The sequence below is a fragment of the Magnolia sinica genome, chromosome 1 (assembly GCF_029962835.1).
Source record: "Magnolia sinica isolate HGM2019 chromosome 1, MsV1, whole genome shotgun sequence".
Taxonomy (NCBI): Eukaryota; Viridiplantae; Streptophyta; class Magnoliopsida; order Magnoliales; family Magnoliaceae; genus Magnolia; species Magnolia sinica.
The window spans coordinates 11227661-11255597 of record NC_080573.1 but is presented as its reverse complement, the minus strand read 5'-3'; the positions used below and the strand labels follow the sequence as shown (position 1 = coordinate 11255597).

The 27937-nt window shown below is 39.6% G+C and overlaps 1 protein-coding gene across 3 annotated transcripts; it reads right to left on the bottom strand.

Annotated features, from left to right (window-relative positions):
• Nucleotides 1–572: 572 nt before the first annotated feature.
• Nucleotides 573–27937, bottom strand: LOC131239812 (tobamovirus multiplication protein 1-like). 3 transcript variants are annotated; one of them, XM_058237690.1, is made up of 11 exons: nt 27533–27886; nt 26144–26234; nt 26014–26066; nt 21891–21983; nt 21703–21774; nt 20542–20614; nt 20311–20356; nt 20127–20190; nt 19433–19510; nt 1111–1188; nt 573–1022 (listed from the first exon to the last, which is right to left on the bottom strand). In XM_058237690.1, exons 1-11 carry the CDS (start codon nt 27677–27679, stop codon nt 930–932), a joined length of 888 nt encoding a protein of 295 aa, XP_058093673.1. In that variant the 5' UTR covers nt 27680–27886; the 3' UTR covers nt 573–929. The 3 variants fall into 3 exon arrangements, with proteins under 3 accessions (XP_058093673.1, XP_058093679.1, XP_058093682.1); XM_058237696.1 differs by having other exon boundaries at nt 19457–19510; nt 27533–27868; XM_058237699.1 differs by lacking the exons at nt 26014–26066; nt 26144–26234 and having other exon boundaries at nt 27533–27937.

Here is a 27937-nt window from a genome sequence, read left to right as displayed (position 1 = left end):
GGGCAAGGAAAAGGGCCAAAGGACTTACATGAAGGTAATAAGAAGAGACTTGATGAACAATGGTCTAACTGAAGGTATGGCCCTTAATAGTGGGATGGCGGAACAAGATTCATGTAGCTGAACCAATTAATTGGGGTAAGGTTTAAATGATGATGATGACAACGACGATGACGACACTTAATTCGATGAGATAAAAGGCAAGAAGTTAATGCTGTTTTCGGGTAATTCATAATGACGATGAAACACTCAAATTACAGTTGTATTTCTTTGAAATCGAGCTTTAATCTAACTGTAATTTGGAGCCATATGCTTGATATAAAACCAAGGAAGAGAAATTACATCTTTGTTTTTTTCCTTTCTTTTTTATCTTTTTTATGTCAATAGGCTAGTCACTGCAATTCAATTGAATATATCAAACACAGCCTAAAAGTTACTGCCATTCAGAGTTCAGTATTTGATCATAAAGCAGTTCCCATACTCACAAAAGGAGGGAAAAGATAGACAGTTCAGCAAAGCTCCCTACAGCTCAGAAAATCAAAACTTTGGCCACTCTCATTGAAAGCAGTTCAAGATTAAATAAAGGAAGTATTCTTAATTTCTCAGAACTTAATGAATTGTCAACAAGTACACAACACCTCAAAACCCTAAGCCTCCGAATAATTATCCCCAAGCATGAAATCGATGAGAATGCAAACTGACCAAGCAAATGTGCCGCTGCAAACCTCTTCTGTGACCATATAGTCACCAATGAATTTTACAACATCCAAAAAAGTAGGAAGGCAACAAGCCGCACCATAAATACTCAGAGACCAATATCAGATCCTTCACTCTGCTTCTCTCGCCAATCCCGGCCATGTAAAACTTCAGCAAACACCATTATGGGTCAATGAGTTCCAAATAAATAGAACTGACAAGAATGCCGGTGCAAGCTAACGGATCGGATGGTACTGAGCAGATACTCTTTTAGGGGGGAGCTTCCGCAGAATGAAAAGGACAAGCGCTGAAGGTAGAATCTCGGCCAGCTGATTTTCCCAATAATTTCAAACAGAAAAAAGAATTCTATCAGACTAATGAAATATGGTTTGGTCCAGATGCTGGGAGGGGGCTTACCATGTAATAGATAAGGTTCAGAACGGGATGATCCATAACATCAAGAGATGCATCCACGTCGAATGCAGAAACTGCAACCTACAATTTAAGAAGAAAATCAAGTTCAGCGTCTTTAACATCATTTAATCTTGAAACAATTTTCTGTTATACCATAATTTGAAATTAAAGTTGAACATACTAAATAATGAGCAATTGATTAATCTAGTAAAATGGTATCAACTGATGCCAAGTGTCAGTTTGTACTTGTAGTCAACAGGAAACAATTGTATTGGACTTCTCCACAAGGGTCAGGTACATGAAACAACTGAAAGTAAGAGCAATAAAAGATAATCTACAAAATTGCATAAATTGAATGCTTAAACGCATCCGTACCAACATTATCTATCCAGACTTCCCTGCCTCTTAGGTCATTAAAAAATTAATTGCTTTGCAACACAAATAAACAAAATAGTAGACAATCAGAGGAATAATATATTTTCTTTCCAAGAATTTCAAATATTTAAGAAAAAAATTACAATGATATGTTAAAATTCTCAAATGCAGCACATGATATTTTCTAAAATTCTCAAAGGCAGCATATGTCATAATTTTTTCATGAAGAAAACACATACTGACAGCCCCTTAAAGTTCCCAGGCCATACAGCAACAGCAACATAAGCAGAACACCAGAGCTAGCAGCCAAAGGCCCTACTCTCTTCTTCTTCTTCTTTTTCTTTTTCTTTTTTTTTCTCTCTCTCTTTTTTTTTCTTTTTTTTTTTTTTTTTTTTGAGAGAGAGAGAGAGAGAGAGTAGCAGCCAAAACCATGGGTACAAAAATAGTCAAGTTAGACTTGAGCACTTTCTTTCATGTATTTATCTTTATTTTATTTTATTTTTAAAAAAAAAAGGTAATAAAATTTAAAATTTTAAAAAAATAAAATAAACACTTTCTTTCATGTATTATCACAAGAAGGCAAGACAAACTACTATTGTAGGCAATAAGTATAACCATGCCTATTGTCAGCAATTGTTCCCTAATGTGAGATTTCAAGCTTTACTTAGACAGTAGGAAATCCAGGGCTCAATGGAATTGCAGAATGTTCAGCAGTGATAAAGGTGAGCCATTGCTGGAATTCTCAGGCCCACAGGGCATTCAGGATTCAAATTTTTCTGAAGGCGATCTTCTTCCAGACATCAAGTTGGCCATTGAGCATCAATTGAGCCAGATTAAAATCGAATAGGCTTCCAGCAAAACAATTAGGTGGGCTAAAGATGGTCACGTCCTTTAGAGTAGTGAATACTATCGAAGAAGCCGCCGGTTCATGTGCAAAGTTATCGGCATCTTTTTTTTTCCATTTGCATCCCCCTGCCAATTCAAGGGTCGACTGTTTAGACAAGGAAAGACTAAACCAGGAACCCTTAGCCATAGTAGACAAGCGTCAAATATGTAGTTTTCAGTTGTAGAAGCACGCCTTTTCTTGTGCATTTTGTCATTATCTTTTTTCTTTTTCCATTTCAATAAAATCTTAGCCACTAGTCGAAAAATTAAATAAATAAATAAAAGGTTCCCAACTATGATTTTTTTTTCTGCCTCAAGGACGGAACCTTGGCAAGTGCTCTAGAGACAACAGTGGCTCAGGGGAAGCAGCCATGACTTCCACGCTCAGTCAAACTCAGCTGGAATGTTTTCACCATTACACCAGTGTAATTTACCTATGAATTCATTATGGAAAAAAAAAAAATCATTACAAACATATTTGTTCAACCTTTATACATTGGATGGTTTAGGTGGATAAACTAAACCTTGGCAAGTACTCTAGAGACAACAATGGCTTGGGAAAGCAGCCATGACTTCCATGAGCAGTCAAACTCAGCTGGAGTGTTTTCACTTATACCAGTGTATTTATCTATGAATTCATTGCGAACATATTTGTTCTACCTTTATAAATTGCCGGTTTAGGTCAAGGTGTTCCAAAATGGTAATGGTGGCCGTAACGGCCACCACCGTTACTGTTATGATACAAGCCGTAACAGCCGTTACAGCCCTGTATCGGCCGTTACGGCCATTTTTTATTTTTTGAAAATTATTGTCACGGGATCATTACGGCCCGTTTTTCTGTAACGGCCGTTACAGCTGTCTCAACCCTGTAACGCGTAACGGTTATGACCGTTACCATTACGTAACGGTTGTTACAGCTGTTACGTAACCGATTTTGAATACCATGGTTTAGGTAGATAAACCACCAAAACAAGATTTTGTTTGGAATCAAGTTATTCATAGAAAAAAATCAATTCACCAACGCAACTTACCACGTTTCTAGTCAAACAAATTATTGCTCAAATTCCCTTCAAACTCCAAAATTGAGATTTCAAGTAAAGAGTAGCCATGTTTGCATTTAATGAGCCTGACCAGTAGCAGCAACCGGTTCATGTCTGTGCTGTGACCTTATGAACCGTGTCAGAATGAGCCTGCAATTCTCAGCTTCTTTCTTAAGTGCTTCAGTTCGACGTGATCTATCACAGACGGTTTTGAATCAGACTCTTCCCCTACTTTCCACGCATCATGAGCGGATTCACCTTTCGCCCGCTGCCTGCAACCTCAACTATATCATCGCATTGGAAGTTGATGTTGTCCATGCGGGCCCCACTTATCTCGAGGACCGAGATCAGGAGGGAGGGCCACTTGCATGGTCATCGCTATTTTGACAGGATTTCAGGTTCTTTGTAATTTTGAGCTTTTTGCAGGGTTATTTTTATTCATTTACTCTTCATTGTTAGTTTTTAGTTGCTAAATTATTGTTGGTAGTATGTGCTGATGCATGACCGATGCATGAACTAAGTAACATATGAGATCAAACAACCGAATTAAGATATTTAACAAAAAAAACACAAACATCGCTATATTCATCACAAATATCATGAAAATCAAAAGAAAATCATGCATAATCCTGACCTAAGCTATTAACATCGTAACATAAATCATTAAATAAAAAGAAACTAGGATCTAATGGATGTAGGGACATCCAATTAGCATAGGGTATAGTCTATTTCAAAATAAGAAACCTAATACAACCTAGGGTGAAAATTAGGGTTTGGGTAATTTGGGAAACTATAAAAATTAGGAATTTTAAGTTTAGGGTTAGGTTTTCAGGGATGGAAGAAAGAGGTTTTGATATAATGAATGGGTTGAGGTCAATTAGGGTTTGGATTGTGGATGGGTATGAGAAGGTTGGGTTTGGGAGAAGATGAAGATCTGTGATAGGGAGAATGGAGACTTGAAAAAATACCTGGAAGGGGAAGAAAAGAGAAGATGGTGTGGGGATAGATGAAGACCTCGCACCTCCTTTGATGAAGATTAGCCTCGTACCAATCTTCCTTCCAAATCGGATGGAAGTATCTTCAAATCGCATGAAGATGGGAGAAGAAAGCAAGAGCTTTTCTCTTTTTTTATCACGAAATTCAAGAGGGAAATCACATGCCCTCCTCTTTTTATAAATTCAAGAAGTTTCAAAATTTACAAAAATTCTCATCTTGTGAACTTTAACGAAAATAACCCTAGTCTAAATAAAATCAACTAAAACACTCATAATGTGTCCAAATATAAAATAATAAAAAATTAAATCCTAAAATATGATAAAGTCTAAAATTGATGTGGACGATAAATGATCAATGGCCCGATCATGTGATTCATGCGATCCAATGGCCCGATCGTCGCGTCCCTCCGATCCAACGGTTTGGATCACTCCATAAAGCAGCGCATGTAAATCTTCCCAATTTGGGGTCTTCCAGATGCTCGCACTTGCACCTGGGGTCTTCAGCATGATCACGGGTACTCGCCTAGCCACAGGAAAATCGGCGCGGCCCGCCTCCTCCTCTGATACGTACGCAAGGGTGTACGTGACGTGATGTCCACATCATGTGCCCTTGAAATCAAACCTTTTATGTTGATTGGAACTTGGTCATGAGTGACCTTTTATGATGAATGGAATTTGGTCATTAGTAACTTTTATACTTTTCTAGTTACTGGAATAATTGTGCATGGAAACATTCTTTTTATGGATTTTAGCCGATCCTTCTGGATTAACTCTTGGTTGGCCCTAGTGAAAGAATACAAGACACATCAACTGGATTTTGGTCATGAGAGAATTGTGCCCTACGGTTCTTGAGTATCATAAATTCCATAACCACTTCAAGAAATTAGACAACCCGGATCTTGTTTGTGGTTATCTCATGTGTTCCTATAAGCTAGTGACATACCGACATTAAGCCATCCCCACCACTGGATCACTTTTCACAACTTTGTTTTAGGCCCTTCACCACACAGGAGTGCAGACATTCATATTCATATTGGAGGATCACGTCAAGTCTCGTAACCAAAAAGCCCATCATGCTAGGATTGGACTTGATCAAGCACTAGCTTGGACTTATCCATTGACTTAGAACGCATTAGATGATCTTAGTCTTGATGTGATGACTTTGACAATCTAGTGATCCCAAATTATGTAGTTGACATATGGATGTGATAGGCTACATGCATGGAGGTTAAGGAACCTCTTGTGATGTAACAACAAATCCATTGTTGCCACAAACTTATGATTAGTGGCTTCAATCATGTCTATCGGCACCCTTCAAGCTTAATTTCGTGGGCCCACACTTCCGGATGCTTTGAAATGGTTTTTTGAGGGTTTATAACCGTTGGATCTTTTGTTTTCATTGTTGATTGTTACACCATGATTGATGGATGACCAATGGTCATGATCTACTAGTGGCTCACCCTTTGTCCGGCATGGGATATAAACAAAACTAAGCGACCACGTTGATGGACGGATATGGTTCATTTGGGTGCACTAAGAGGTGTGTGTGCACTTTCAATGATGTGTGGCGACTGAAGTGCACAAGTTTGTGGACTACCATACTTTTTTTAGAAGGTGGTGGACAACCATATTTGTGTAGCAACAAACTCTAAACCTCCTCCATAAATAAATCCTAGAGAGAGAGAGACATCCGTCCTCCTCCCATCACTTGTGATGCCCATTTCTTGGGTTGATTTCAACCTTCAAATCTAAATCCCAGCCCAATGTTGAGATCTAGATATTGCTTGAGGTTTTGTTCTTCGATTTGAAGAACAACAGCATCAACAATCTCTTCCTTCACTAATTTGATATAAGGTAATCTAAACCGTCCATTTAGTTTTTGGTTTTTGCTCTAGAAACCTGGAAACTATACTTTTGCGTCAATCTCTCTTCTTTTCTTTTCTTTTCTTTTTTAAATGACGACAAGGTGTCCCCGACCTTTTTTAAGGCGAGACTATTCCCTGCATATGCATGCAATGATGGGGACATCAGGTGCACATGCACACCCCCCCCCCCCCCCAAAGGAGGACCTCGCCGTCGAGCTGGATTGATGACGACATCCAGGGAGGGCCTCCTAGCTAGAAGACGGAGTTTTGGTTCGTTTGAGTGGGCCCGACAGTCAAGTAAAGCCCATCATGGGATCTCATGATCATGGCCCACTAGTCTGATTAATCTCATATTTTAAGTTTTGCTTATAAATGTTATTTAAAATATCATGAACGCTTTAGATTTCTTTGATTAGTTTTATTTTGGTTTACTTCATCACCAAGTAATAGGTTGCACACATGACGCGAGTTTTGGGGTATAGGATTTTCTTATAAATAGGCACCCCTTGTAGCTTTTTTGGATTATTAATGCTTAATAAAAATTTTGCATTTTCTACTCCTCTGAGTTCTCACGTTGTGGAAATCCAATTGAGTATGAAGTCCTCCCTTCATTAAAGGGCTAACTACCGTGGTGCGAAGCCACATCGATCCCGACTCACCCCCATCCTCTACCATCTCTATTTTTCATCTCCTACCACCCTCCACACCTCAAATTTGTCCTTTATTGCAATAATTTTCCTCTTTACAGCAAAATTCCAGATTCTGACCTTGCAGGAGGGATGAAACTTCGGCGGAACACCACGCACCAACAGCAAGTCCGATCGACACGAAACTTGGGGGTTTTGAAGCCCTCCCCGAGCCGACCAGAGCCAAGGAGTCGTTTTCCGCGTTCGACGCCCCCTCGCACATGCGACAGGCCTGGCCCGTTATCCGCGCGGGAGGACTATCTCCAAGTTCAGATTTTCGCCTATTTTACTCCTTTCATACCTATTCTCCCTAACCCTAACCCTAAATTGCATTACTTTCAATTTATTTGCCCATTTTCTTACCCTAGGGTTCTCTGAATTGGAATTAGTGAATTCCTTGGATTAGAGACTGATTGTTGTGCATGTGTGGATGATTTTTACTTCCCTTTGAGTATCGTTTGGTCCATAATTTTACGGATCCAACCCTAGTCTGTGTAGGCCTGGACCCGCACAGATTCCCCTTGGTTGAATGTTTGAACTTTTGTGTGGGATATAGAATTTTATGTGATTGTTTCTGAATTAGTATAATCTAAAGCCTGAGATCTTGCATATCATGTTTAATTTTCATGTCCTGCATCACACAATCACCCACCAACCACGTGCATCGAGTAATCCATGGGGAGGGGAATCAAACTCATGTCTATGGGGAGCAAACCCACAACTGAAGCCGTTTGCCCAGACCCTAACAATTATAACGTTGTTAGAGTTACTATTGATTAGTTGAGGGTTAGTTGTGATTAGCACACTAATAACCAGTGTTCGAAATATCGGTATCGCACAATGTATCGCATCCTTGGGATATAGATACGTATCGGTTATCGTATGGGATATATCGTTTGTATCGCATAATTTATCGAACTTTTTGAGAAACATGGGGAAACATTGGGAAAATGGTTGAATTTTTCAATGAAACTTCAAGGATTATTAAAAAAAGACCTTAATATACACTTTTAAACCATAAAATCTTAAAAAAGAAGTGCACATAATAGGTTTCCTTTGTATAGGGTCTAAGCTATGCGTTGTCCTATTGAACTCAGACAACTATATTCAGTATCCACCCCATCCATCTGTTTTTCCATATCATTTTAGGACATTATCCAAAAATTGAAGCAGATCCAATAATTAGGTAGACCCAGTGTTCGAGTTGTCGGTATCGCTACAAGTTTTGCTGACGGGAGATAAAGATATAATATCGTGATCGCCGATAATATCGCCGATAACTGGAAATGTGAAGAAAAATGGCGAAACATGGGGAAAATGATGGAATTTTTCAGTGAAACTTCAGGACATGCCTAAATACACATATTTGCATATTTATGAATAAAAAATTACAAAAAGAATGCATTAAATAATAAGTTTTCATTTAATGGGGCCCAAAAATCTTGCTCTGTTGTAAGAAATCACTCCAATTGTAACCAAAATGAGTTCATATAATGCAAATGCAAATAGCATATAATAATTAAGCCATGCAAAAGTTAATGAACTAAAAAAGTACACCTTTCTTGAGACATGTAATCTATATAGTGGTATACTTGGTAATGATGGCTTGGATATGACACTTGTTTGACATAATGACGCATCCATCCAATTTTTCATATCATTTTATGGTATAAGCCCAAAAAATAGGTAGATCCAAATCTCAAGTGGACCACATCACCGGAAATAGTGTTGATTAAATGCCCACCATTAAAAACTTCTTAAGGGCCACAAGTTTTGCGTCAAATTGGTCTGTATGACCTAATCAACAGGTTGGATGTCAAATAAACATTACAACGAACCCTGGGAGGTTTTTAATGGTGGACATTCAATCGCTACTATTTCCTATGGTGTGGTCCACCCGAGATTTATATATGCTTGATGTTCTGGATCAAGATCTAAAATGATGTGAAAAAAATGGATGGACAGCGTGGATCAAATAAATACATCACGATTAAGCCCACATAGCATCAACCACTAGCCATCTAGCTAACATCACTAGCCAAATCATGTCCTAGCGTAAGGACTTTGTGTACCCACCATAATGCATCTGTTTTATCGTGTTTCCAATAAGGAGGTGGCTACTGGATAGTGTTCCATGGGTCCACCATGATATATGCCAGAAATCCACCCCATTCATCCGTTTCAGCATATCATTTTAGTACATGGTCCCAAAAATGAGGTAGATCCAAGTCTCAAGTGGACCACACCAAAGGAAACAGTAGCGATTGAATCCCACCATTAAAAACTTCTAAGGTGTCACAAAAAGTTTTCAATCAAGCTGATAATTGTGTTTTCGATTCTGATGAAGCATATCCAATGATCAAATGGACCACCTGAGAGGTTGGATGGCAAAAAAAACATTACAATGGCCTTAGGAAGTTTATAATGGTGGGTATTTAATCACCACTGCTTCCTTTGGTGTGGTCCACCTGAGATGCGAATCTGCCACATTTTTGGGCTCATGCCCTAAAATTATCTGGCAAAAGATATGGATGGCATTGATAAAATATATCAAATCATAAAAGACCCCACGGAGCACCCAGCCACTGACCCTAGAGACCCTAAACAAGTTGGACGTGGAAGTCCACTGCGCACCATGTAAATTATTATGCTGAGTGGACCAAGTCAACTCTATGGGGCCCACTGTGATTTATATACTTTATCTACTCCGTCCATCCATTTTACCATATAATTATAGGGCTTGATTCCAAAGACGAAGCATATCCAATGATCAAGTGGACCACACGGCAGTGAATAGTCTGAATTGAACGTCTATCATTGAAAATTTCTTAGGGGCCATAGAAGTTTTGGATCCTTGTAATTTTTGTTTTTTTCCTTCATCGATGATTATGTGATCTTATGGACAGCTTGGATGACAAGTAAATATCACTATGGGCCTTAGGAAGTTTTCAACGATAGGAATCATTGTCCCAATGCTTTTTGTGGTGTGGTCCACCCAAGCTTTGGATCTGTCTCATTTTTTAGCTCATGACCTAAAATAATCTCTCCAAATGGATGGACCGTGTGGATATAACACACATCATGGTGTGGTCCACGGAACTTGGTGACATCCACGCCACCCGAGGTCGCACGCTCCACACCAACCCGTAACACCTAATCCGCGGACTCGGATTTCCTGCGAAAGCCTTTCGTAGGAAGTTTCTACGCTGGAAACTTGGGTGGGGCCCAACGTGATGTTTTTGAGAAATCCACACCGTAAATCTGTTTTCTGAGCTCATTTTAGGACTTGAGACCAAAAGTGCGAAGGATCCAAGAGTTAAGTGGGCCGCACTAGAGGAAAAGGTGGGTAGGAAAATTCCTACCGTTGAAAACTCTCTGGGGTAGAAAGTGATGTTTACATGTCATCCATACCGTTAATAACGTCATTCCTACTGGGATGAACTGAAAACACAAATATTAGCCTAATTCAAAACTTCTGTGGCCCCACGAATATTTCAACTGTGTACGTTCAATACTCACATTTTAGGCCCATTTGAGTATTAAATATGGATCATTTTTGGCCTCTTGTGCTAAAAATATATCAGAAAACGGATGGACGGAGTAGATTTCTCACAAACATCACGGTGGGCCCCACCTAGGTGTCCAGCGCAGGAAATTCCTGCGAAAAATCCGCGTCCATTATCACTTCCGCTCCCAGTAAAAGGGTTTCAAAACCCTAAACTCCCGCAAAACATTCGTGTAGAAGAGAGGGAACCCTATAATCCCGAAAATCTCGAAAAATTCCTACGATATCGCATATTCTTCGCCGGAATCATCATTTGATAGGGCCGTGATCAACGATCCTATTCTAAAGGTACACTTCCAAAAGTTTCTTTTTTCCCCTTTTTTACGATTTTTTATTTTTTTTTTTACTTACACAGCCCCCGATATTATCGTCCCTTTTATTGTCGAAAAGGAGTTGTTGGCTACAGTTATCCCTTGACAGGGCCGCAATTTCTGGTCGACAACTGTATTTTACATGAAAAATCGATAAATTCACCAAATATTCACCGATATTAGGAAGAAAAACGAAAAAAGTGAGTTTCGGTGTCGCAACTCCGGCGACACTAATAATATCGGCGATATTATCGATTTTTCGCCGATAATATGAACACTGGGTAGACCATACCATAGGTAACAATGGTGATTGACCATTAGTGGGCCACGAAAGTTTTGGATCAAGCTGATAATTGTTTTTTCTCTTCATTCAAACTTATGTGAAGTTATCAGCGGATTGGATGCCTAATAAAATATAGGAAAAATTAACGTGCACCTTAAGAAGTTTTTAATGGTACCATGTTCAACTAATACTGTTTCCTTGAGTATAGTCCACCTGATAATTGGATCTTCTTAATTATTAGGATCATGTTGTAAAATGATCTGAAAAACAGATGGATGGAGTGGACACAGAATACACATGTCAAGTTGGGCCCCACGGTACGGTTGTATGGTCTTGGGTGAGGCGGGGTCTCACCTAATCCACTCCTATAGTACTGAGTAAACTTATTGGGTCCACCGTAAATGTACATGGTTTATCCATGCAGTCCATGTGTTTTTCCGGCTCATTTTAGGGGTTGAGCACAAATTTGAAACATATCCAAAGGTCAAGTGGACCATACCACAGGAAACAATACGAATAATGATCTGCACCGTTGAAACCTCCTTTAGGGCCCACAGTGATGTTTATTATTCATCCAACCTCTTCAAAAGATCACAAAGATATGGATAAAGGAAAAGAACAAATATTAGCTAGATCCAAAACTTCTTTGGCTCCCAAGGATTTTTTTTTTAATGGTAGAAATTTAATTCGCACCATTTTCTGTGGTGTGGTCCACTCAAGCTTTAGATATGCTTATTTTTTGGGCTAAAAATCATAAAATTATATGGTAAAATGGATGGATGGAGTGGATAAAATACATGAATTATGGTGGGCCCCACAGAGTTTATGTAGTACACTACTCACTATGCACGCTTCCTACCACACTACGAAGACGAAGGTGACGCTCCCGCAACTCGAGTGGTACCAACGGTTCAAAGTTACATGGCCCCACAATAATGTATTTATTATATCTACACCGTTCATGAATTTGGAGAGATCATTTTAGATCATGAGCCCAAAAATGAGTCATATTCAAAGCTCAACTGGACCACACCACAAATAGCAGTGGGGCTGATTCTCACCGTTAAAATATTCGTAGGGCCCACTATAATGTTTATTTTCCATCCAACCTGTTCATTAGGTCACACAGACCTAGATGAAGAGGAAAAACAAATATCATATTGATCCAAACCTCCTGTGACCCCAAAAGAGTTTCAATGGTAAACATTTAATCTCCCACTCCTGTTTGCAGTGTGGTCCACTTGATCTTTGGATCTGTCTTATTTTTCGGCTCAAGGCTTACGACGAGCTTGCCAAATGGACGAACGGTTTGGATATAACACATACCTTATGATGGGACCCACAGAACTTGGTGACATCAACACACCAGTCAACTCGGTGGTGTGCGGTACACCTGCCACCTCGATTTCCATTAAAAAAAAAGGGGATCGGACGCCTTTTTTTTCTAAGTAGAGAGGGTTCCGGCCTTTTGGAACCCTAAAATCTCTCCAAAATCTCACAGATCTTCGGATTTTGGCGAGGATTTCAGTGAGGATTTCAGCAAGGATTTCGCCGAATTTCGCCCAAATACCTGGATTTCTCCAGATTTTGATGGATTTCTCTTCCAAATCGGAGATTTTGTTTGCACTAACCTACGGACGACGCTTTGATTCGAATGGCCCACCAAAGGGAAGCTTCCGATCATAAAAATCTCTTGTACAGGTATCGAAATCCACCTGTTGAAAGTTTCTCTATATATTTTTTTAATTTTTCCAAATTTTTTTTTTGGATAATGACACTGTCCCGGACGATATTTGGTGTTTTTTTTTTTTTACTTGGTATCTTTCGACGATATATTGCACGATATCGACGATAATATCATGCGATATCTGAAGTTTTGGATTTTTGGTATCTTCCGGGTTTTATCGGAGGAGTTTCGTCTCGCAATGGTGCGATAACGATAATATCGGCCCATAGTATCGATATTTCGAACACTGCTAATAACCAATATTAGTTAGAGGCTTGGGTTGTTCCATAAATGCTATGCTTGGAAGGTTGTAAGAAGCTTTTGGAATCAAAATTGTTTCTCTTCCAAGTAGAGGGGGAGACGAGGAGGAAGGAGATTTTGCCGCATCCGCCGGTAATGTGTGGAAGAGGGCTTTCTTTGTGGATATTGGCAACACACCCTCTCGGGCCTCCCCGACTGATTCTAGCATAGAGGCAACACCCTGATGTAATTTTTGTATATAACAATTTGATATCATTTCTCCTAATAAATCTTAAGAAAATTTTGAAATTAAATTCAAATGTACAGTGTCGCCAATTTGGGGGACTACTCGATGTCACAAAGCAGCTTCAAATTCATCCAATTTATTGGCACTTATCCCACTAATGGATTGGTGGACATTTATTAGATGGTGACAAATGAAAACATCAAATGTTCTTATTTCAAAAAATAAGTGTCCACAAGTTAACGGTTAAAATTGTTCAAACAATTTGATTTAGCAACAATGGTCCATAAACTAATTGGTTAATTTTGAATTAATATATGCCTTGTGGACAATTTTTTAGGGCCTGAATTAGGTGGGACTCAGATTGCGTAGTGTAGCATACCACCAACCTCAATGGTGTGTTGACGGGGCAATGCTTTAAGGGCCCAACCGTGAGGTATTTGTTATATCCACACCATCCATCCATTTTACCAAATAATTTTAGGGCATGAGCCCAAAAATGAGGCAAATCCAGAGCTCAAGTGGACCACAGTGGGGACAATGATGCCTATTGTTGAAACCTTCCCAAGGCCCACCATGTTCATAAGGTCACATGGACCTATATCAGGGGAAAACACAAATATCAACTTGATCCAAAACTTTCGTGGACCCCAAGAAGTTTTCAATGGTAGGCTTTCTTTTTCTGTGGTGTGGTCCACTTGAGCTATGGATTTGCCTCGTTTTTGGGCTCATGCACTAAAATAATCTAGAAAAATAGATGGACGGTGTGGATAGAACACATACATCACAATGGGGCCCACAAAACTTTGCCACGACCTACGCGATTCGATTGGGTGATGCCCTCAACACGGGGCCCACCTCGATGTATGTGTTGTATATCCATGTTGCCCATCTGTTTTAGCAGCTCATTTTAAGGCATGATCCCAAAAATGAGGCAGATCCAAATCTCAGGTGAACCACACCACAAGCAACAATGGTGATTGAACAGCCACCATTAAAAGCTTCTTGTGGGCCATGAAAGTTTTCGATCAACCTGATATTTCTGTTCTCCCCTAATCCAGGTCTGTATGACCTTACCAACAGGTTAGATGGCAAATAAACATTATAGTGGGCCCTAGGAAGTTTTTAATGGTGAGCACTCAAACCCTACTGTGTGGTCCACTTGAGATTTGGATCTACTTCATTTTAGGGACCATGCCCTAAAATGATCTAGAAAAACTATGGACGACGTCGATATACAGCACATATATTAAGGTGGGCCCCATGTAACAATGCAAGTGCATCACATCATAGACCGCTGGAGTAAAAAAAATGGACATGAGAAGGCCAAGCAGCCTTCTAATTTAAAGAGGAGAGAGAGAGAGAGAGAGAGAGAGAGAGAGAGAGAGAGAGTGAGTTGTCAGCAGCTGCAGCAGCCCCCACAGCCATCGCAGCAGCTACAACAGTCACCGCAGCAGTTGCAACATAAGCAGAAGAAGAAGAAGAAGAAGAAGAGGTAAGTTTTTTTCTTTTTTACTTCTCTTTTCCCTTCTCCATCAGCACAATTTCAGGATACCCCCATTTCATACCCGTAACATGTAACGGTATCGGCCATTACAGCCGATACGTAACCGTTTTTGCACACCTTGGTTTTACCACATCGAGGGTTCTAGCTACGAGCACCATTCACATAATCTATGTGTGCGCGCGGAGCATGGGTTGCAGGTTGTAGGGTTGCTTGGGCGCCTTAATCGGCACACTTAGCACTTAGCACATTCGCGACGAAACAAGGAGCCTTAGAGGATTAGAATTTATCAGTCTTAAAAGTTTTGTCAAACCTACATTAGCCTAAGGTCAAGCCATGGCTTAACCCGCAGCTCAACATGACTAAGAAAGAAGACTCAATCAACGGGTTGTCTCTGCGTCGACCATTATATAACATGGCGCCAATGTGGTAGTTGTGTACAGTTGGATGACATGGCAGTCTCCCCCTGCCCCGTGTAGCAACAGTTTTAGAACTGGTTGTCCCGAAGGCAGACTTGTTGAAACACTTTGTAATGGCAGTTTACCTGGTGTAGGGGCATTTACTATCTTAAGGACAACATAATCTATGATTCAGGCTACGCATTTCTATCACTTGAATTTCTTTTACTAACACGGGGCTATAGACAGTCGAAATATCCATTTGATGGTGTGACTTTGCAAGCATCCAAAGACTAAAACGTGCACATCAGATTTTCTAAAATATCACCCATTGAAAAATCGCATTAGGACATTGAAACTTCTACCAGTAGGAACAACCAAAGACTACAATATGCACATAAGATTGCCTGGAAAGATAACCCACCAAAAAATCACACAAAGAGGAGGAACACGGGGTTATTACCATGTCAGTATATCTAACAACTACCACATGCACATAAGCTTGCCCAAAAAAACAGCCACTGACAAATTGCTTGGTGAGCATTTACGTGTTCCCCGTTGTAATATCCAAAGGCTACAACATGTGAGGGGAGCAAAAGAAGACAAGGAGAAGAGGAGCAGGAGCAGCAGGAAAAACAGGATGAAAAAGGAAGCAAAAGAAAAGGCAGGAGCAGCAATAATAGCTGTTGTTAGTGGAGATGGTAGTATTATGAAGAAAATGCCTATTTGATTATTTGATTCGCCGGTTAAGATGAGAGTACAGCCGCCTACCAACAAGGATAGGTAGTCAACGTGATTGACTGGGGATGAGAGAGGCAGCAGAGGAGATGAGTGTCTACAGGATTACTATATAGGGTAGATGAAGAAACCTCTTCAATTCTTTGGTGGTGATGAGAGTATGGTTGGCCAATGGAAAGGATGAGTATTCGACAAGATCAATTATGAATGGGAGAGAGGGGATGTCAGAGATGAGATGAGTGAGAATGAAATTAGGGCTTTGGGTAGATATGAATATATATATATATAGAAAGAAGGACATTATAGCTCGAGAGTGGAGAACAGGAGCAGTATGAGCCACTCCAACCTTAGATTATTGGATCGTCCTAAGCTAGGACACACATAAATACATAACACACTTATAGCAAGAAGCAAGTTTTTGGCTCAAGTACGGTAGGCAGGAGAGTGGTAGGAGCTACTCAAGCATAGATTGTTGGATTGCCCTAAGCAGTCATGCACGCACACATACACAATCCATGCCTACATGTGTACATATCAGGTCTAACAGCAGCTAGTTTAACAATAAAGTTGTCATCTAACTAGCTCATAAGTCTCATCGTGTCAGATGCGTACAACATCCAACCTGTCCATAAGGTCGGGCCACCACAAAGAACATGATGCAAGAATCAAGCCATTCCACTCACCATGTGGACCACACCATAGAAAACAATCAAAAGTACACAAGTCGCTGACCTCAAGAGTGGATCGACCTTATTTTTGTGCTCGGTGATCTTCGCAATGGGGGCAACCTATTGGACAGGTCGGATGTCATTCACACATGACAAATTGCTCCCTACATCCCTCCCTCGAATCCAGCCCGATTATTAATTGGGCCCAATTTTCAGACATGGATCCGTTTAAATCGAGGCAGTACCCATGGAACAGGGTACCACTGACAAACCTGTGCTCAAGCTTCCTCTTAAAATCTGGTATTATTTGCAAGCCCAATTGACACAGATTGATACCTGGGGTGTGGTCATAAATCCTCCAATTATATATCGTAAAGAGCAGAAAAGATGTGTTTAAATTGGTTGTTCCATTCTCAACGGATGGTAGCTGATAATCCCTCATGTCCTGACATTGGACATGGATAAGACGTGACTCTATCACCCTTACTAATTCCATATTATTACATGCAGAAAGAGATTAGTGGTATTTCCATATTAAGGAGTGTTGATTAACACAAAGTTCTATTCAAAAAAAAAAAAAAATTTGCCCCCCACGCAAAGTTCTATTGATTGCTCTCTTTGTTTCACAGATTACAAATCAACACAATGGCATTCTAAAGTCCACCATAACCCTTTTATTTTTAGGTCCATTTATGATGGTCATTAGAGCTTTTCACCTACAAGGCTATTAAGTTAATAGGAATTATAGCAACCCCCTACCACTCTCCTTATGCAAACATGCACATGAAAGTGTTGCATGTCTATTGTTTAAAGAAATTTCTAGATACCAGTGTGGAAATGATCATCCATATTCCATTTTAAATGGCATTTTAGGTTCCCAATTCAAATTGTTGGACATGAGAGAAGCGCTTTTGTGTCTAAGGAAAATGCTTTCCTTTGCATTATCAACTCAAACAGACATAGTAGCAACAAGAAGCTTTTTCATGTACTAGGAAAAAGTTACCAATGCATTATCAAATCAACCAGTAGGGTTGCCACAAGAACCGTACATGCAGATCAATTCCAAGTGTGTATATCATATGAGGTAATGGTTACACAGATCTCCAAGAGTAAAATTGTCCAATGATATTTTTACATGAATGCAAAAGATCAAATGAATATGGAAATGCATATCCTACAATCAGAGCATAATCAGAATCATGAATATTCAGAATAAAAGGAGTTTTAATGATAACTTAATCCCAACTTAAGAGGATTGAATGAAATGATCGTGAATTTCACAAAATATGCAGTGATCAACTGGAATGAGAGCGTATCCTGAGAAAGGATAACATTATACCATAGATCAGGCCAAATAGAAGAAACCAAGGGATGGAAATTAAATTGAAGGTTTTGCAAAAGTTTTTTTTTTTAAGTATGGTTCCTCAAATAAAATTAAAAAATGCATGCTGCCCTCAGATTTTAAAGAAACAACTTCGAATTTGAAAATTCAGATCAAAGGTCTAACGTATAACTTTAGGGTCTGTTTGGGCAGTGGGATTAGAAGGGATTAGGAGGGATGGGATTCATGTGGTCCTGTGCCAATTCCACTCCATGTTTGGGAAGAATGGGAAAGCTTGGAGTTACATTAAATGGAATTGCATTGGGTCCTGTGCCAATTTCACTCAATGTTTAGCAAGTTGTGTAGGTCCCACCATGATGTGTGGGCTATATCCACACCGTCCACCCATTTATCGAGATTATTTTAATGCATGGGCCAAAAAATCAGGTAAATCTAAAGCTCAAGTGGACCCCACCATAGAAAGCAACAGGGATTGAATATTTACCATTGAAAACTTCTTTGGGGCCACATAAGTTTTGGATCTACCTCATTTTTAGGCCGATGCCATAAAATGAGGTTACAAAACAATTAACAGTTTAGGTATAACACGTGTATTATTCTTAGTAATTTCAAATGATGGTGGGTATATTCATTCAATATACCACCATATTATCAACAAATCATGGCATTAATTTTATCCCATGGTATTAGGGGACAATCCCTGCCCTGGGTAATAATTGTGTTTTTTGAATCCCATCCCACCTAATCCCTTCTAATCCCACCGCCCAAACAGACCCTTAAGGTCTACAGCATATCCCATCTCGATTGATCGTATAGTCCAGACTTGAAAGGGGAAAAAAAAAAACTCTGACTTGGTCATGATTCAGTCGAGGCTCAAAGAAGAAGAAAAAAATACTCAACTAAACAAAAGTCCCAAGTTTTTAAGCCTTGCTCTTGATATCAAGACCAGAGAAAATCACAAAATTGATTGATCTATAATGTGGGAAATAATGCATACTGATGAACTACGATTAGTAATGATATGCATAGCAAACTCAACTCCCACCTTCGGAGACTGTTTTCACAAACTTAAAACTATGCATGACAAACTCAAATCCCACCTCCATTGACTGTTTTGACATACTTATACTAATTTCAGATTGAAACTATCTAGCAACCACCCTATTCCAAGACACAATTTATGATTATTCAGCTAAAAAATTATATTGCCGTATGAGATTTGTGAAAGGATAGTCTAGCCACCACCCATTTTCAAGAGAAATAATTTTGCAGATTCATAAAATTCCCTTCACCAAATTATTGTATAAGAATCTCCTATTTTCCCATTCTGACACGATTATTATCAAAAGAGCTTTATATTACTTAAATTCCACTGAGATTTCCCTTTCCAGTCTGTCCTCAATAGAAGAGTTCTTGCAAAAAGTTAACACTCTACCCCAATAAATGGTAACTTTGCTTACACTTTCCAAAGTCAGAGCACTCACCACAATGCATCTTATCAGAAAGCAGGTGAAACATATCGCCGTAACAGATCCAACCTGCAGAAGATTCACCTGTCAGAAAATCTTGTTCTAATTGCAATGTTACAAGGACTAGAAATAAATGGATGAGTGATATCATCTAACCTAAAATATTACGCATGATGGCATTATTTGGGGTCAACCTATAAGCTCTAATGGCATTCTTTGGGGTCGACCTATAAGCTCTAAACATGTGACAGGCTCACAGAATATCAACATGGACTGGCAATGCAGATCCCCTTTTTAAGCTAAAAATAGTTTGGACCAGTGAATGTCTTTTCTTAGTACTTTTAAGTAAATACTAAATAGTAACTCTAAAAAAGATGAATCCACAAATGGCCCGTAACGACAACAAAATGAACAACCCCTGTATGCAGAAAAATATGCATGCAGGTGCAACTGTTTCAAAGTCGGGGAACCCATTTTCTGGCGAATGAATATGATTCTTTCCCCAAAACATGGGACACATGACACAGATGTAGAGGAAATTTGTTGGAAATGTGGGGGAAACAAGTAACAAGCAAAATTCTTTCGTTTCTCCCAATATTTATCATGCAGTTCTTGTTGTTCCTCATTTCTTGCAGAAGCAAATGTTTTCCAATCTAATGAGCTAACCAAGGCGAAGAGGGCAGACCTCATGAAGTTTCTTCCGCCGCCCTTTTGACTCAATAGGGAATCGCCTCAGCATGAAAAACAGTCTGTGAAATTGAGCACAAATCTAATCAGAAGGAAGCCACATGCATGGAATAGAATAACGAGAATGCTTGCAGTGAAGAACATGTTTCTAGTTACACTATTGAAAGGAAGATAAAATTCACCTTCCTCCGTATGAAAGGAAACCAAGCGCTGCAATGAATGATACAACTGGAAAAGAATAGCAAGCAAATTTCAGCAGAGAAAAAACACAAAACACTAAAATGAGCGCTGAGATTCTTATAATCTATATTCAAAATGACAAGTAGTGAATTTCAACTATAAGAATCGAGAGGCTAATGGTTTGCATACAACTGCATGAGAGAGAGATTAGAAGGAAGATTAGTGAGCCTAACCTGCAATAAATATGTTTCCAATTAACTCCAGAACACTGTTGTCATTTATCCACAGGTATATCCAAATACAGACCTGATGCCAGAAGCTGTGCATAAGCATTTATAGAAGAAATTGCAAACTGTAGCAGTAGTGCAGTACCCATAATACTTAAATTGCTAGACATGATTCTGTTCCCCTGCTGAGAATTGTCGGTTATCAACAATTTACTTTCTCTTCTACTTCTTTTTTTTTTTGAAAGATAACGCACTTCAATTAAGACAGAAGAAAAGAACAAAAGAGAGGGAACAAAACAAGCCTGCTGAGATAGCAGACAGCAAGAAAGAAAAGAAAAGCAGAAAAGAAACAAAAGAAACAAAAACAAAAAGGATTGGAGAAAAAACCCCAAAAACAACAAAACCCAAAGTCAGAGAAAGACAGAGAAAAAGGAAACCCAGAAAAAAAAAAAAAACTAAGTTCCCAAGAACAGCAGATCACAATCTCTGAGCTTGTCATCAATGGAGACCCACTCAATTAGACTGCGCTTGGCCCTGGACGCAACCACCTGAGCAGAATTGGAAGAATCAGTAAAGCATCTCCCGTCTCTTTCTTCCCAAACGGACCACCAAATTGCTAGAATAGCCATCCTACAATTTACTTTCTCTTCTACTTGAAAATTTCCAAGCAGATCATAGTGTAGTCGATAATGGTGCAAACCATGGAATGAGGAAATGATGGATATTAAGAGGCAGCACGAAATGGAAAAATTCTATGGAGCTAGCCTGGTGAAAACCAAAAGAGAACAAGAGGATATATTCTTTCACTGAAAGGCAGAGAACAGAAATTAAGCATAGAATTGTATGCAAACGAAGAAGAAACAATCCACAAAATAGTGTTTTTTTCATTTAAATTATGCTGGAAAAAAAAAAGAGCATAACACAAGATGGCTCTCAAATGATACTTCATGTCAATTGCACATTCCAAAGTAGCTTGGAAAGAGGAGGCAAGCAGCTCCAGTCTGACTATTATGAGTTAAATATAGTGCATATGTTCAAGTAGATTCAGCTGCTCTCCGGCTCCAACAACATAATATTCCAGACAGGTAGTGAACTGAACGATTGATAGAAGTTTGTCACCTCATGGGTGGTAAAGGGAGAAGTACTATTAAATCAAAGAGAGCACACCTGTATAAAATATATTCCACCATTAACTGAAATATATACAATCTTGAGCTTATCTGTTGGAAGACTTCTTGCCTGGTAAAAAGTACAAAACAAGAATTCAGGAAGAAATATCTTGAAGTAGCCATATGATTGAACATGATCGTCACACCAAGTTGAAAAGGAGAAAGTGGAACCATGTTGATACTTGCCTGATGATATATCTCTGCCCAAAATAGGACAAGGAGCGTGTAAGTAGAGAAAAATAAAACCCCAGGAAGTTCCAATAACACCAAAGTAAATACCTGGTTCAAAAAAAAAAAAAAAAAACAGAAGCTATTATAATAAGCCAAGATGTTTTAGCTAACCTAGTGCAATTCCATTATCCTTCAGCAACTAGTTAAACAGCAGAACAAAATATTTTTCTTCCACCAACAATGAACAATACACAAAGTAGTTCGTAAGAGTTGCATAAAGGCTGCAGCAGATGGAAATCACCAATACACCAATCAGTTTATTAAGTAAAGACAGAGTTAGCAGTTTGTTACGTAAACTCAGAATTGGAGTTTATCATTGTTGATGATAAACACCTTTTCAGGTTAGCTTGTTAGTACACACCCATGTCAGTACACACTCCATGTTAGCCACCCCCACTAGGGATCAATACCAAGACCTCAAGTGTTGAAACGAGGCATCTCCACTCAGTCTGCCAGTTGAGCTATGGATCTGGGTGTTCTTTTTTGAAAGGTAACAAAAATGTATATTATAAACAAAAAGCCGAAAGGCAAACTGTACAGAGCATAGACAGCCAGCCACCCAAAATAATTACATGCGAAAAGAATAATCGAAGTCCCCTTTTAAGCTTGAGGCACATTCAATAACCAGGCCTTTTGCCTTTAACAGAACATTTCCCAGAGAATGACTCGAATTCCTAAAGCATCTCCCATTCCCGGGGTGTACCAAATCAGTTACGTTGCCTAGTCAGGATCAGTCGTCCTCTGGTTTTGTTGAGCTGATCTTTCCCTCGGGCACAGGATATTATGGATATGCAGCACCTACTCCACAACCGTAGCTAGATGATGACGAGGACATAGAGATCAAGCAACTACAACAAAGCAAATTTTCATTTTGGTGGTGACTCGAGAGTTTTATTAAGGTAAGTATATTTTTTTAAAACATTATTTACATTTAAGATAATATTTATATACCCATTACCCACACATTCACCAAGCGCACACTTGACACTGTTGAACTTGTGCTTAAAATAACTCCCCTGACAACGAATCAAGTAGTCCTCAATCAAGTTGTAGGTAGGGGTGTACACGAACCGAGCTAGCTCGGTTAGCTCGCTCGACTCGACTCGAAAAAGCTCGATTTGACTCGGTTTGAAGCTGAGTTCGAGCTGATTTTTTGAGCTCGAAAATGAGTTCGAGCCGAGTTCGAGCAGGCCCTAGCTCAACTCGACTCGGATCGAATCCAGCTCGAATCGAACTCGGATCGAACCAGTTCGGTGACTCGATTACTTTGCCATTGATGTTGCTCACCAAGTGTTTGATAAAATGACTCAACGAAGTGTGGCTGGTGGCAAGGAAGGTATGTACATGAAACAAATACCCTTTTTTTCTTGATTTTTCTTGGTTTTTACGTTGCTTAGAAGGTGTTTGATAAAATACCTGTAAAATCATTGCTTTTGTTTCACATATAGAGGGATTTTGAAGGTGCAGTCCAGGTGTTTGTGGAAATGCCTCAATGGCGAACTCGGCCAGAGCTGCTGACCGAACCGAGCCGAGCTGGCCAGTCAGGCTCGAGGACCGAGCCAAGCCGAGTTCGAGCTGAGGTCAGCTAGTGGCCGAGCCGAGTCAAGCTGAGGCCAGCTCGACTCGGTTAGACTCGATGTACACCCCTAGTTGCAGGGGAGTAAATCAGACACTACTATTTTTTTTTTTTTCTTTTTATATCTTGAGGATCACATGATGGGAATTACAAGAGATGAGAAATCTCTGGCACGTTCAAGACTTTAAATAGAATAAAATAAACATTGTAATTTATGAAAGTCCTCGCCTGACACTCCTCAAGGACAGGTATGTAATGTAGAATTGCAGAATAAATTATGAAAAATAATAGCAACCACCTACACGTGTAAGATATTTTGATATTAAATTCATTCTAATATATCTATTATTGGTATTAGATAATTAGAAAATCAAATCTATGAGTTTTGCAGTCAATTCTAGGCTGTTAGGTTCATAAATTCATCAAACCACCAGATACAGCTTTCTTACCAAAGAGTGGACCGTTACACCACCATAACACGTTCAAAATTATAAATGAATGCATATTTGGAATATTTAGAATTTTCAGGATTTAATTGATAGTTTTTCGAAAAAAAATTTAGAACAAAAAAAAATTAAAAAAATTTATTTTTAAAAAAATAATAATAATCTGACCGTTACAGGGGGCATATCAGCAGTTATGAGGTCGTGCCAAGCGATAGGGCCCATAACCGTATTGGTAACAATGGGCACCATTACTGCAACAATACACCTTGTCAATTCCTCTCCTCCCAAATAATAGCCCATAGCCCCGCTAGAAGAAACAATCGCCATGGTAACTTGAGGTTTGCAGGAAGTTGAATCTCATGCCATGACAGAAGGAGGATTTCCATGGAGTTAGGGCAAGCCCATTAGACTTGGAACAATGATAGGGTTGCATTCTAAATGAAGTTTGCTACCGGGCAAATAATAAATAAATGATTGACAGATTCCAAATCAACCATGCATATGAGACATACGTTTGGAAGGACCATCCCCCTTTTCTGAAGATTATCCAACGTTAAAACCTTGCCTCGACCAACCAACCAAACAAATGCCACTACTTTGGAAGGACCATCCCCCTTAATAGAACATTTCCCATAGAATAAATAGATGATTGACAGATTCTGAATCAGCCATGCATATGAGACATACGTTTGGAAGGACCATCCCCCTTTTTCTGAAGATTATCCAACATTAAAACCTTGCCTCGACCAACCAACCAAGCAAATGCCCCATAGGACCATAGAAACTTGGTACCCACTGCACCACTGGAGATTACCCCCTGAATCGCCTCATCTATCCTCTTGAGGAGAAGTTTGGTTTCAAACTCCGGTTCAAACAAGGGGAGTACGCCATGCTAATGTGCCTTGGATGATCTGCATCTCTAGGTTAGGCGCTGATGAGCACATTGAACGCTGCCACGATCTTGTATAATTTATAGTAGTAGCGGACAAAGAACCGCCTTAAGCTCTCTAATTGCCAACACATCTTATCCCTATCACCTTCAATTGGGTAGCAGAATCTAAGTTGGTCCAAAAGGGAGCTCAATTCCCCCACCTCTTCATCCGTCAGAAAGAGGCGGCAAGGAGTCTAAACCACATTATTCCCATTGCGAGAGAAACACCACCTACGTACAAGCACATTTCAGTCCATTGATAGTCTTGCGATCCGCAGGAAGAGCAATTACAAAATTTCCTCTTTGATCCACGAGTCTTTCCAAAAGTGTGAATTTCCACCATCCCCAATCACAAAGCGCACCCTATGACCAAAACCTCCTCTAACCGAGGCAATCCCTCTCCATAGATAAGATGCCCTATAAATAGATGACTCTTTCGTAAACCATCCACCTTAGCCGAGCCCGTACTTAGAGGTGATTATATCCTTCCAAAGTGCCCCATCTTCCGTGCCAAACTTCCAAATCCATTTCCCAAAAGATCGTTATTCATATCGCCTAGCTTTTTTATGCCGGCACCTCCCTCCTTGTAGGACTTACACACCTCATCCCATTCTAAAAGGTGGAACTTTCCTTTATCTTCCACTCCTTGCCACCAAAAAAAAAAAAAAAATTCTCTCTGAAGTGTGGACTTTCAATGGCATACATGATAAATAACATGGGTCACAAAAAGGAAAAAAGTATTACAAGTTTCTCAACAGGCAATATTGATTGGATGCACGGCTATGTTCACATTAGGATATATAAATGTATTTCAATTGCAATATTAAGATGCAACAAATTGAAAGTGATTAATCACGATATCCTTCCAATTATAAAAGACAAACCGGGTTTGAGTCTGTAGCTCAATGGTAGACGGTGTGTTTCAATGTCATGGTCTCCAGTTCGAGCCTAGATTACATATATATATATAGACAAAACTGTTTTCAAGTGTCTTGATTACATTCCAACTTAAAATAGAATAGCTCAAAATTTGGGAGTGACCATTCACTTTGAATAAAGTGGAATTGAACCAATTTTGGATATTCACTTCATGAAAACTTAATCACTGCAACTGCAATTACTTACCTTGGGCGTCAAAAAGAATACTTGCTTGTGAAATCCAAACACAATGGCACGTACTGCGAGAGAGATCCACGATTAAAGAACAATAGAAAGAGATGCAACCACCAAACTCAATCAAGAAACTCCAAATCACCTCCATTCACAATGAAGTTCATGAGATGGAAAACCTTCTGTGTAGTCCAGCCATACTCCGGCACTCGCAATTCAATTCGGATTAGTTGCACCTGAACATCATAAAAGAAACACAGCATATAAATTCTGTGAAATAAATGAAATTCAGCAATCCATACAAGTGGTGTCCACCTTTAAATGATCTTTGTGACCCACCATGGATGACAAATGGATAAAAAATCTCCCCCATCAATGAATCAAATCCATTTGATAGTTGGATGATTCCCATCTTGATGTGGACAATTGGCATGAGTTCCATTTCTAACCGTTTATGTGCAGGCTGACAATCAGACAGCTAGGTTAGTCTGACAAGGGCATGATTTTCACGGCGAGCTAGTCTGTGGTAGGGCCCACCAGCTGAACTTTCGGATCACTGAAAGGTAGGCCCCACCTGTACAGAACATTCTTCTCACAGAAAGCACAGAACCAGACAACAGGTCAAAAGGATTTAAAAATCAGAACCACTATAGGTGAGGGTTCGATTCCCCTCCTTGGCTTTACCCGATACACGTGGTTGTGGGTGATTGCGTGTATCCGCAGGGATTAGTCTCACTTCAAAAAAGAGGTGGGGACACCCTGTGTCTTAAAAAAATAAATTAATAAATAATAATAAAAGCCCCCAACTTCTTAAGGGGTCGTTTGGATGCGCCTGTAAATGGGCCAAGTTGTCAATAATTTACAGGTAAATCATTTCCACTATATGTTTGGATGGCCTTTTGTAAATGATTTACAGCATTTACCCCCATCTCGTTTACAGGCAAAAAGGTCGGATTTAATTTACAGGCTCTCCATTTACAGCCTAACGGCTATAAATGGAAAGATTGGCTCTCCATTTACAGGCCTTAAAATATTTTACAGGCTATCCAGACACAGACAATCATTTACAGCTTAAAGCCAGACAGGACAGGCTGGTAAATCATTTACAACTTTAACCATTTACAGGCATCCAAACGACCCCTAATACATCACAATTATCCCTAATACATCACGATTTCAATAAATCAATAGCTGAAAACACTGAAAATTCTTAGGATCCATTTGGGGGTTCCAATTTCCGCAGCTGACGGGACATGATCACTCCAAATCTCCAGCCAGATAACTCTCAGAGTTTCCCATACTGATATTTGGGGCGAAAATGCAAGTTCTGTGGATTGCTTTCTCGGATTTTCCTCCAAAAACCATCATGGATATTGTATCCAATCACGATTTTCAGGTACATCCATACACTACCTTATAACTTCCATACATAACGAATTTGAGCTGCAAAATCAATCCAAACAACCAAAATCTAGAACAGACGAATCAAAACCCTAAAAAGATATATTGAGAAAGCGAGCGAGAGAGAGTATACCAGAGCGACAGAGGAGACGAGAGCGTAGGCAGCACAAAGAAAGAAGAAGATCCCGTCCTGCCACTGAGTCGACTCGTTGATCACGTGCCACCAGTCGAACGCGGAGGTGAGTTCGATCGCCGAGACGTTGAGGGGCAATCTAGTCATTTTCTTCGATCCCCTCTCTCTCTCCCTCTCTCTCTCTCCTTCTCTGTCAGCAAATTGGAAAAAGGGAATCGAGAAAACGTGAAGAAAATATGGAAAGAGATCCTCTCACCAGACGGTCTCTCTACCTACGCGTCTGAGACAAAGGGCAGCTGCGTCTGACTGAAGAAGAAGAGAAATGGAGGTCGGTAAGAGGCAGCTGGTATTTATAGCTGCTGGAATGATTTCCGTCCACGTGAGGCTGATGGAGATATGCGGATT

What these genes read in the sequence shown, in the direction of transcription:
- LOC131239812 (XM_058237690.1), bottom strand. Translation starts at nt 27,679, where the DNA reads ATGACTAGATTGCCCCTCAACGTCTCGGCGATCGAACTCACCTCCGCG. An exon ending in TTCCTTTCATACGGAGGAAG is followed by an intron (nt 20,191 to 20,310) that starts GTGAATTTTATC and finishes TCAATTTCACAG; the next exon opens with ACTGTTTTTCATGCTGAGGC. An exon ending in GTGCTCTGACTTTGGAAAGT is followed by an intron (nt 1,189 to 19,432) that starts GTAAGCAAAGTT and finishes CTTAAATTGTAG; the next exon opens with GTTGCAGTTTCTGCATTCGA.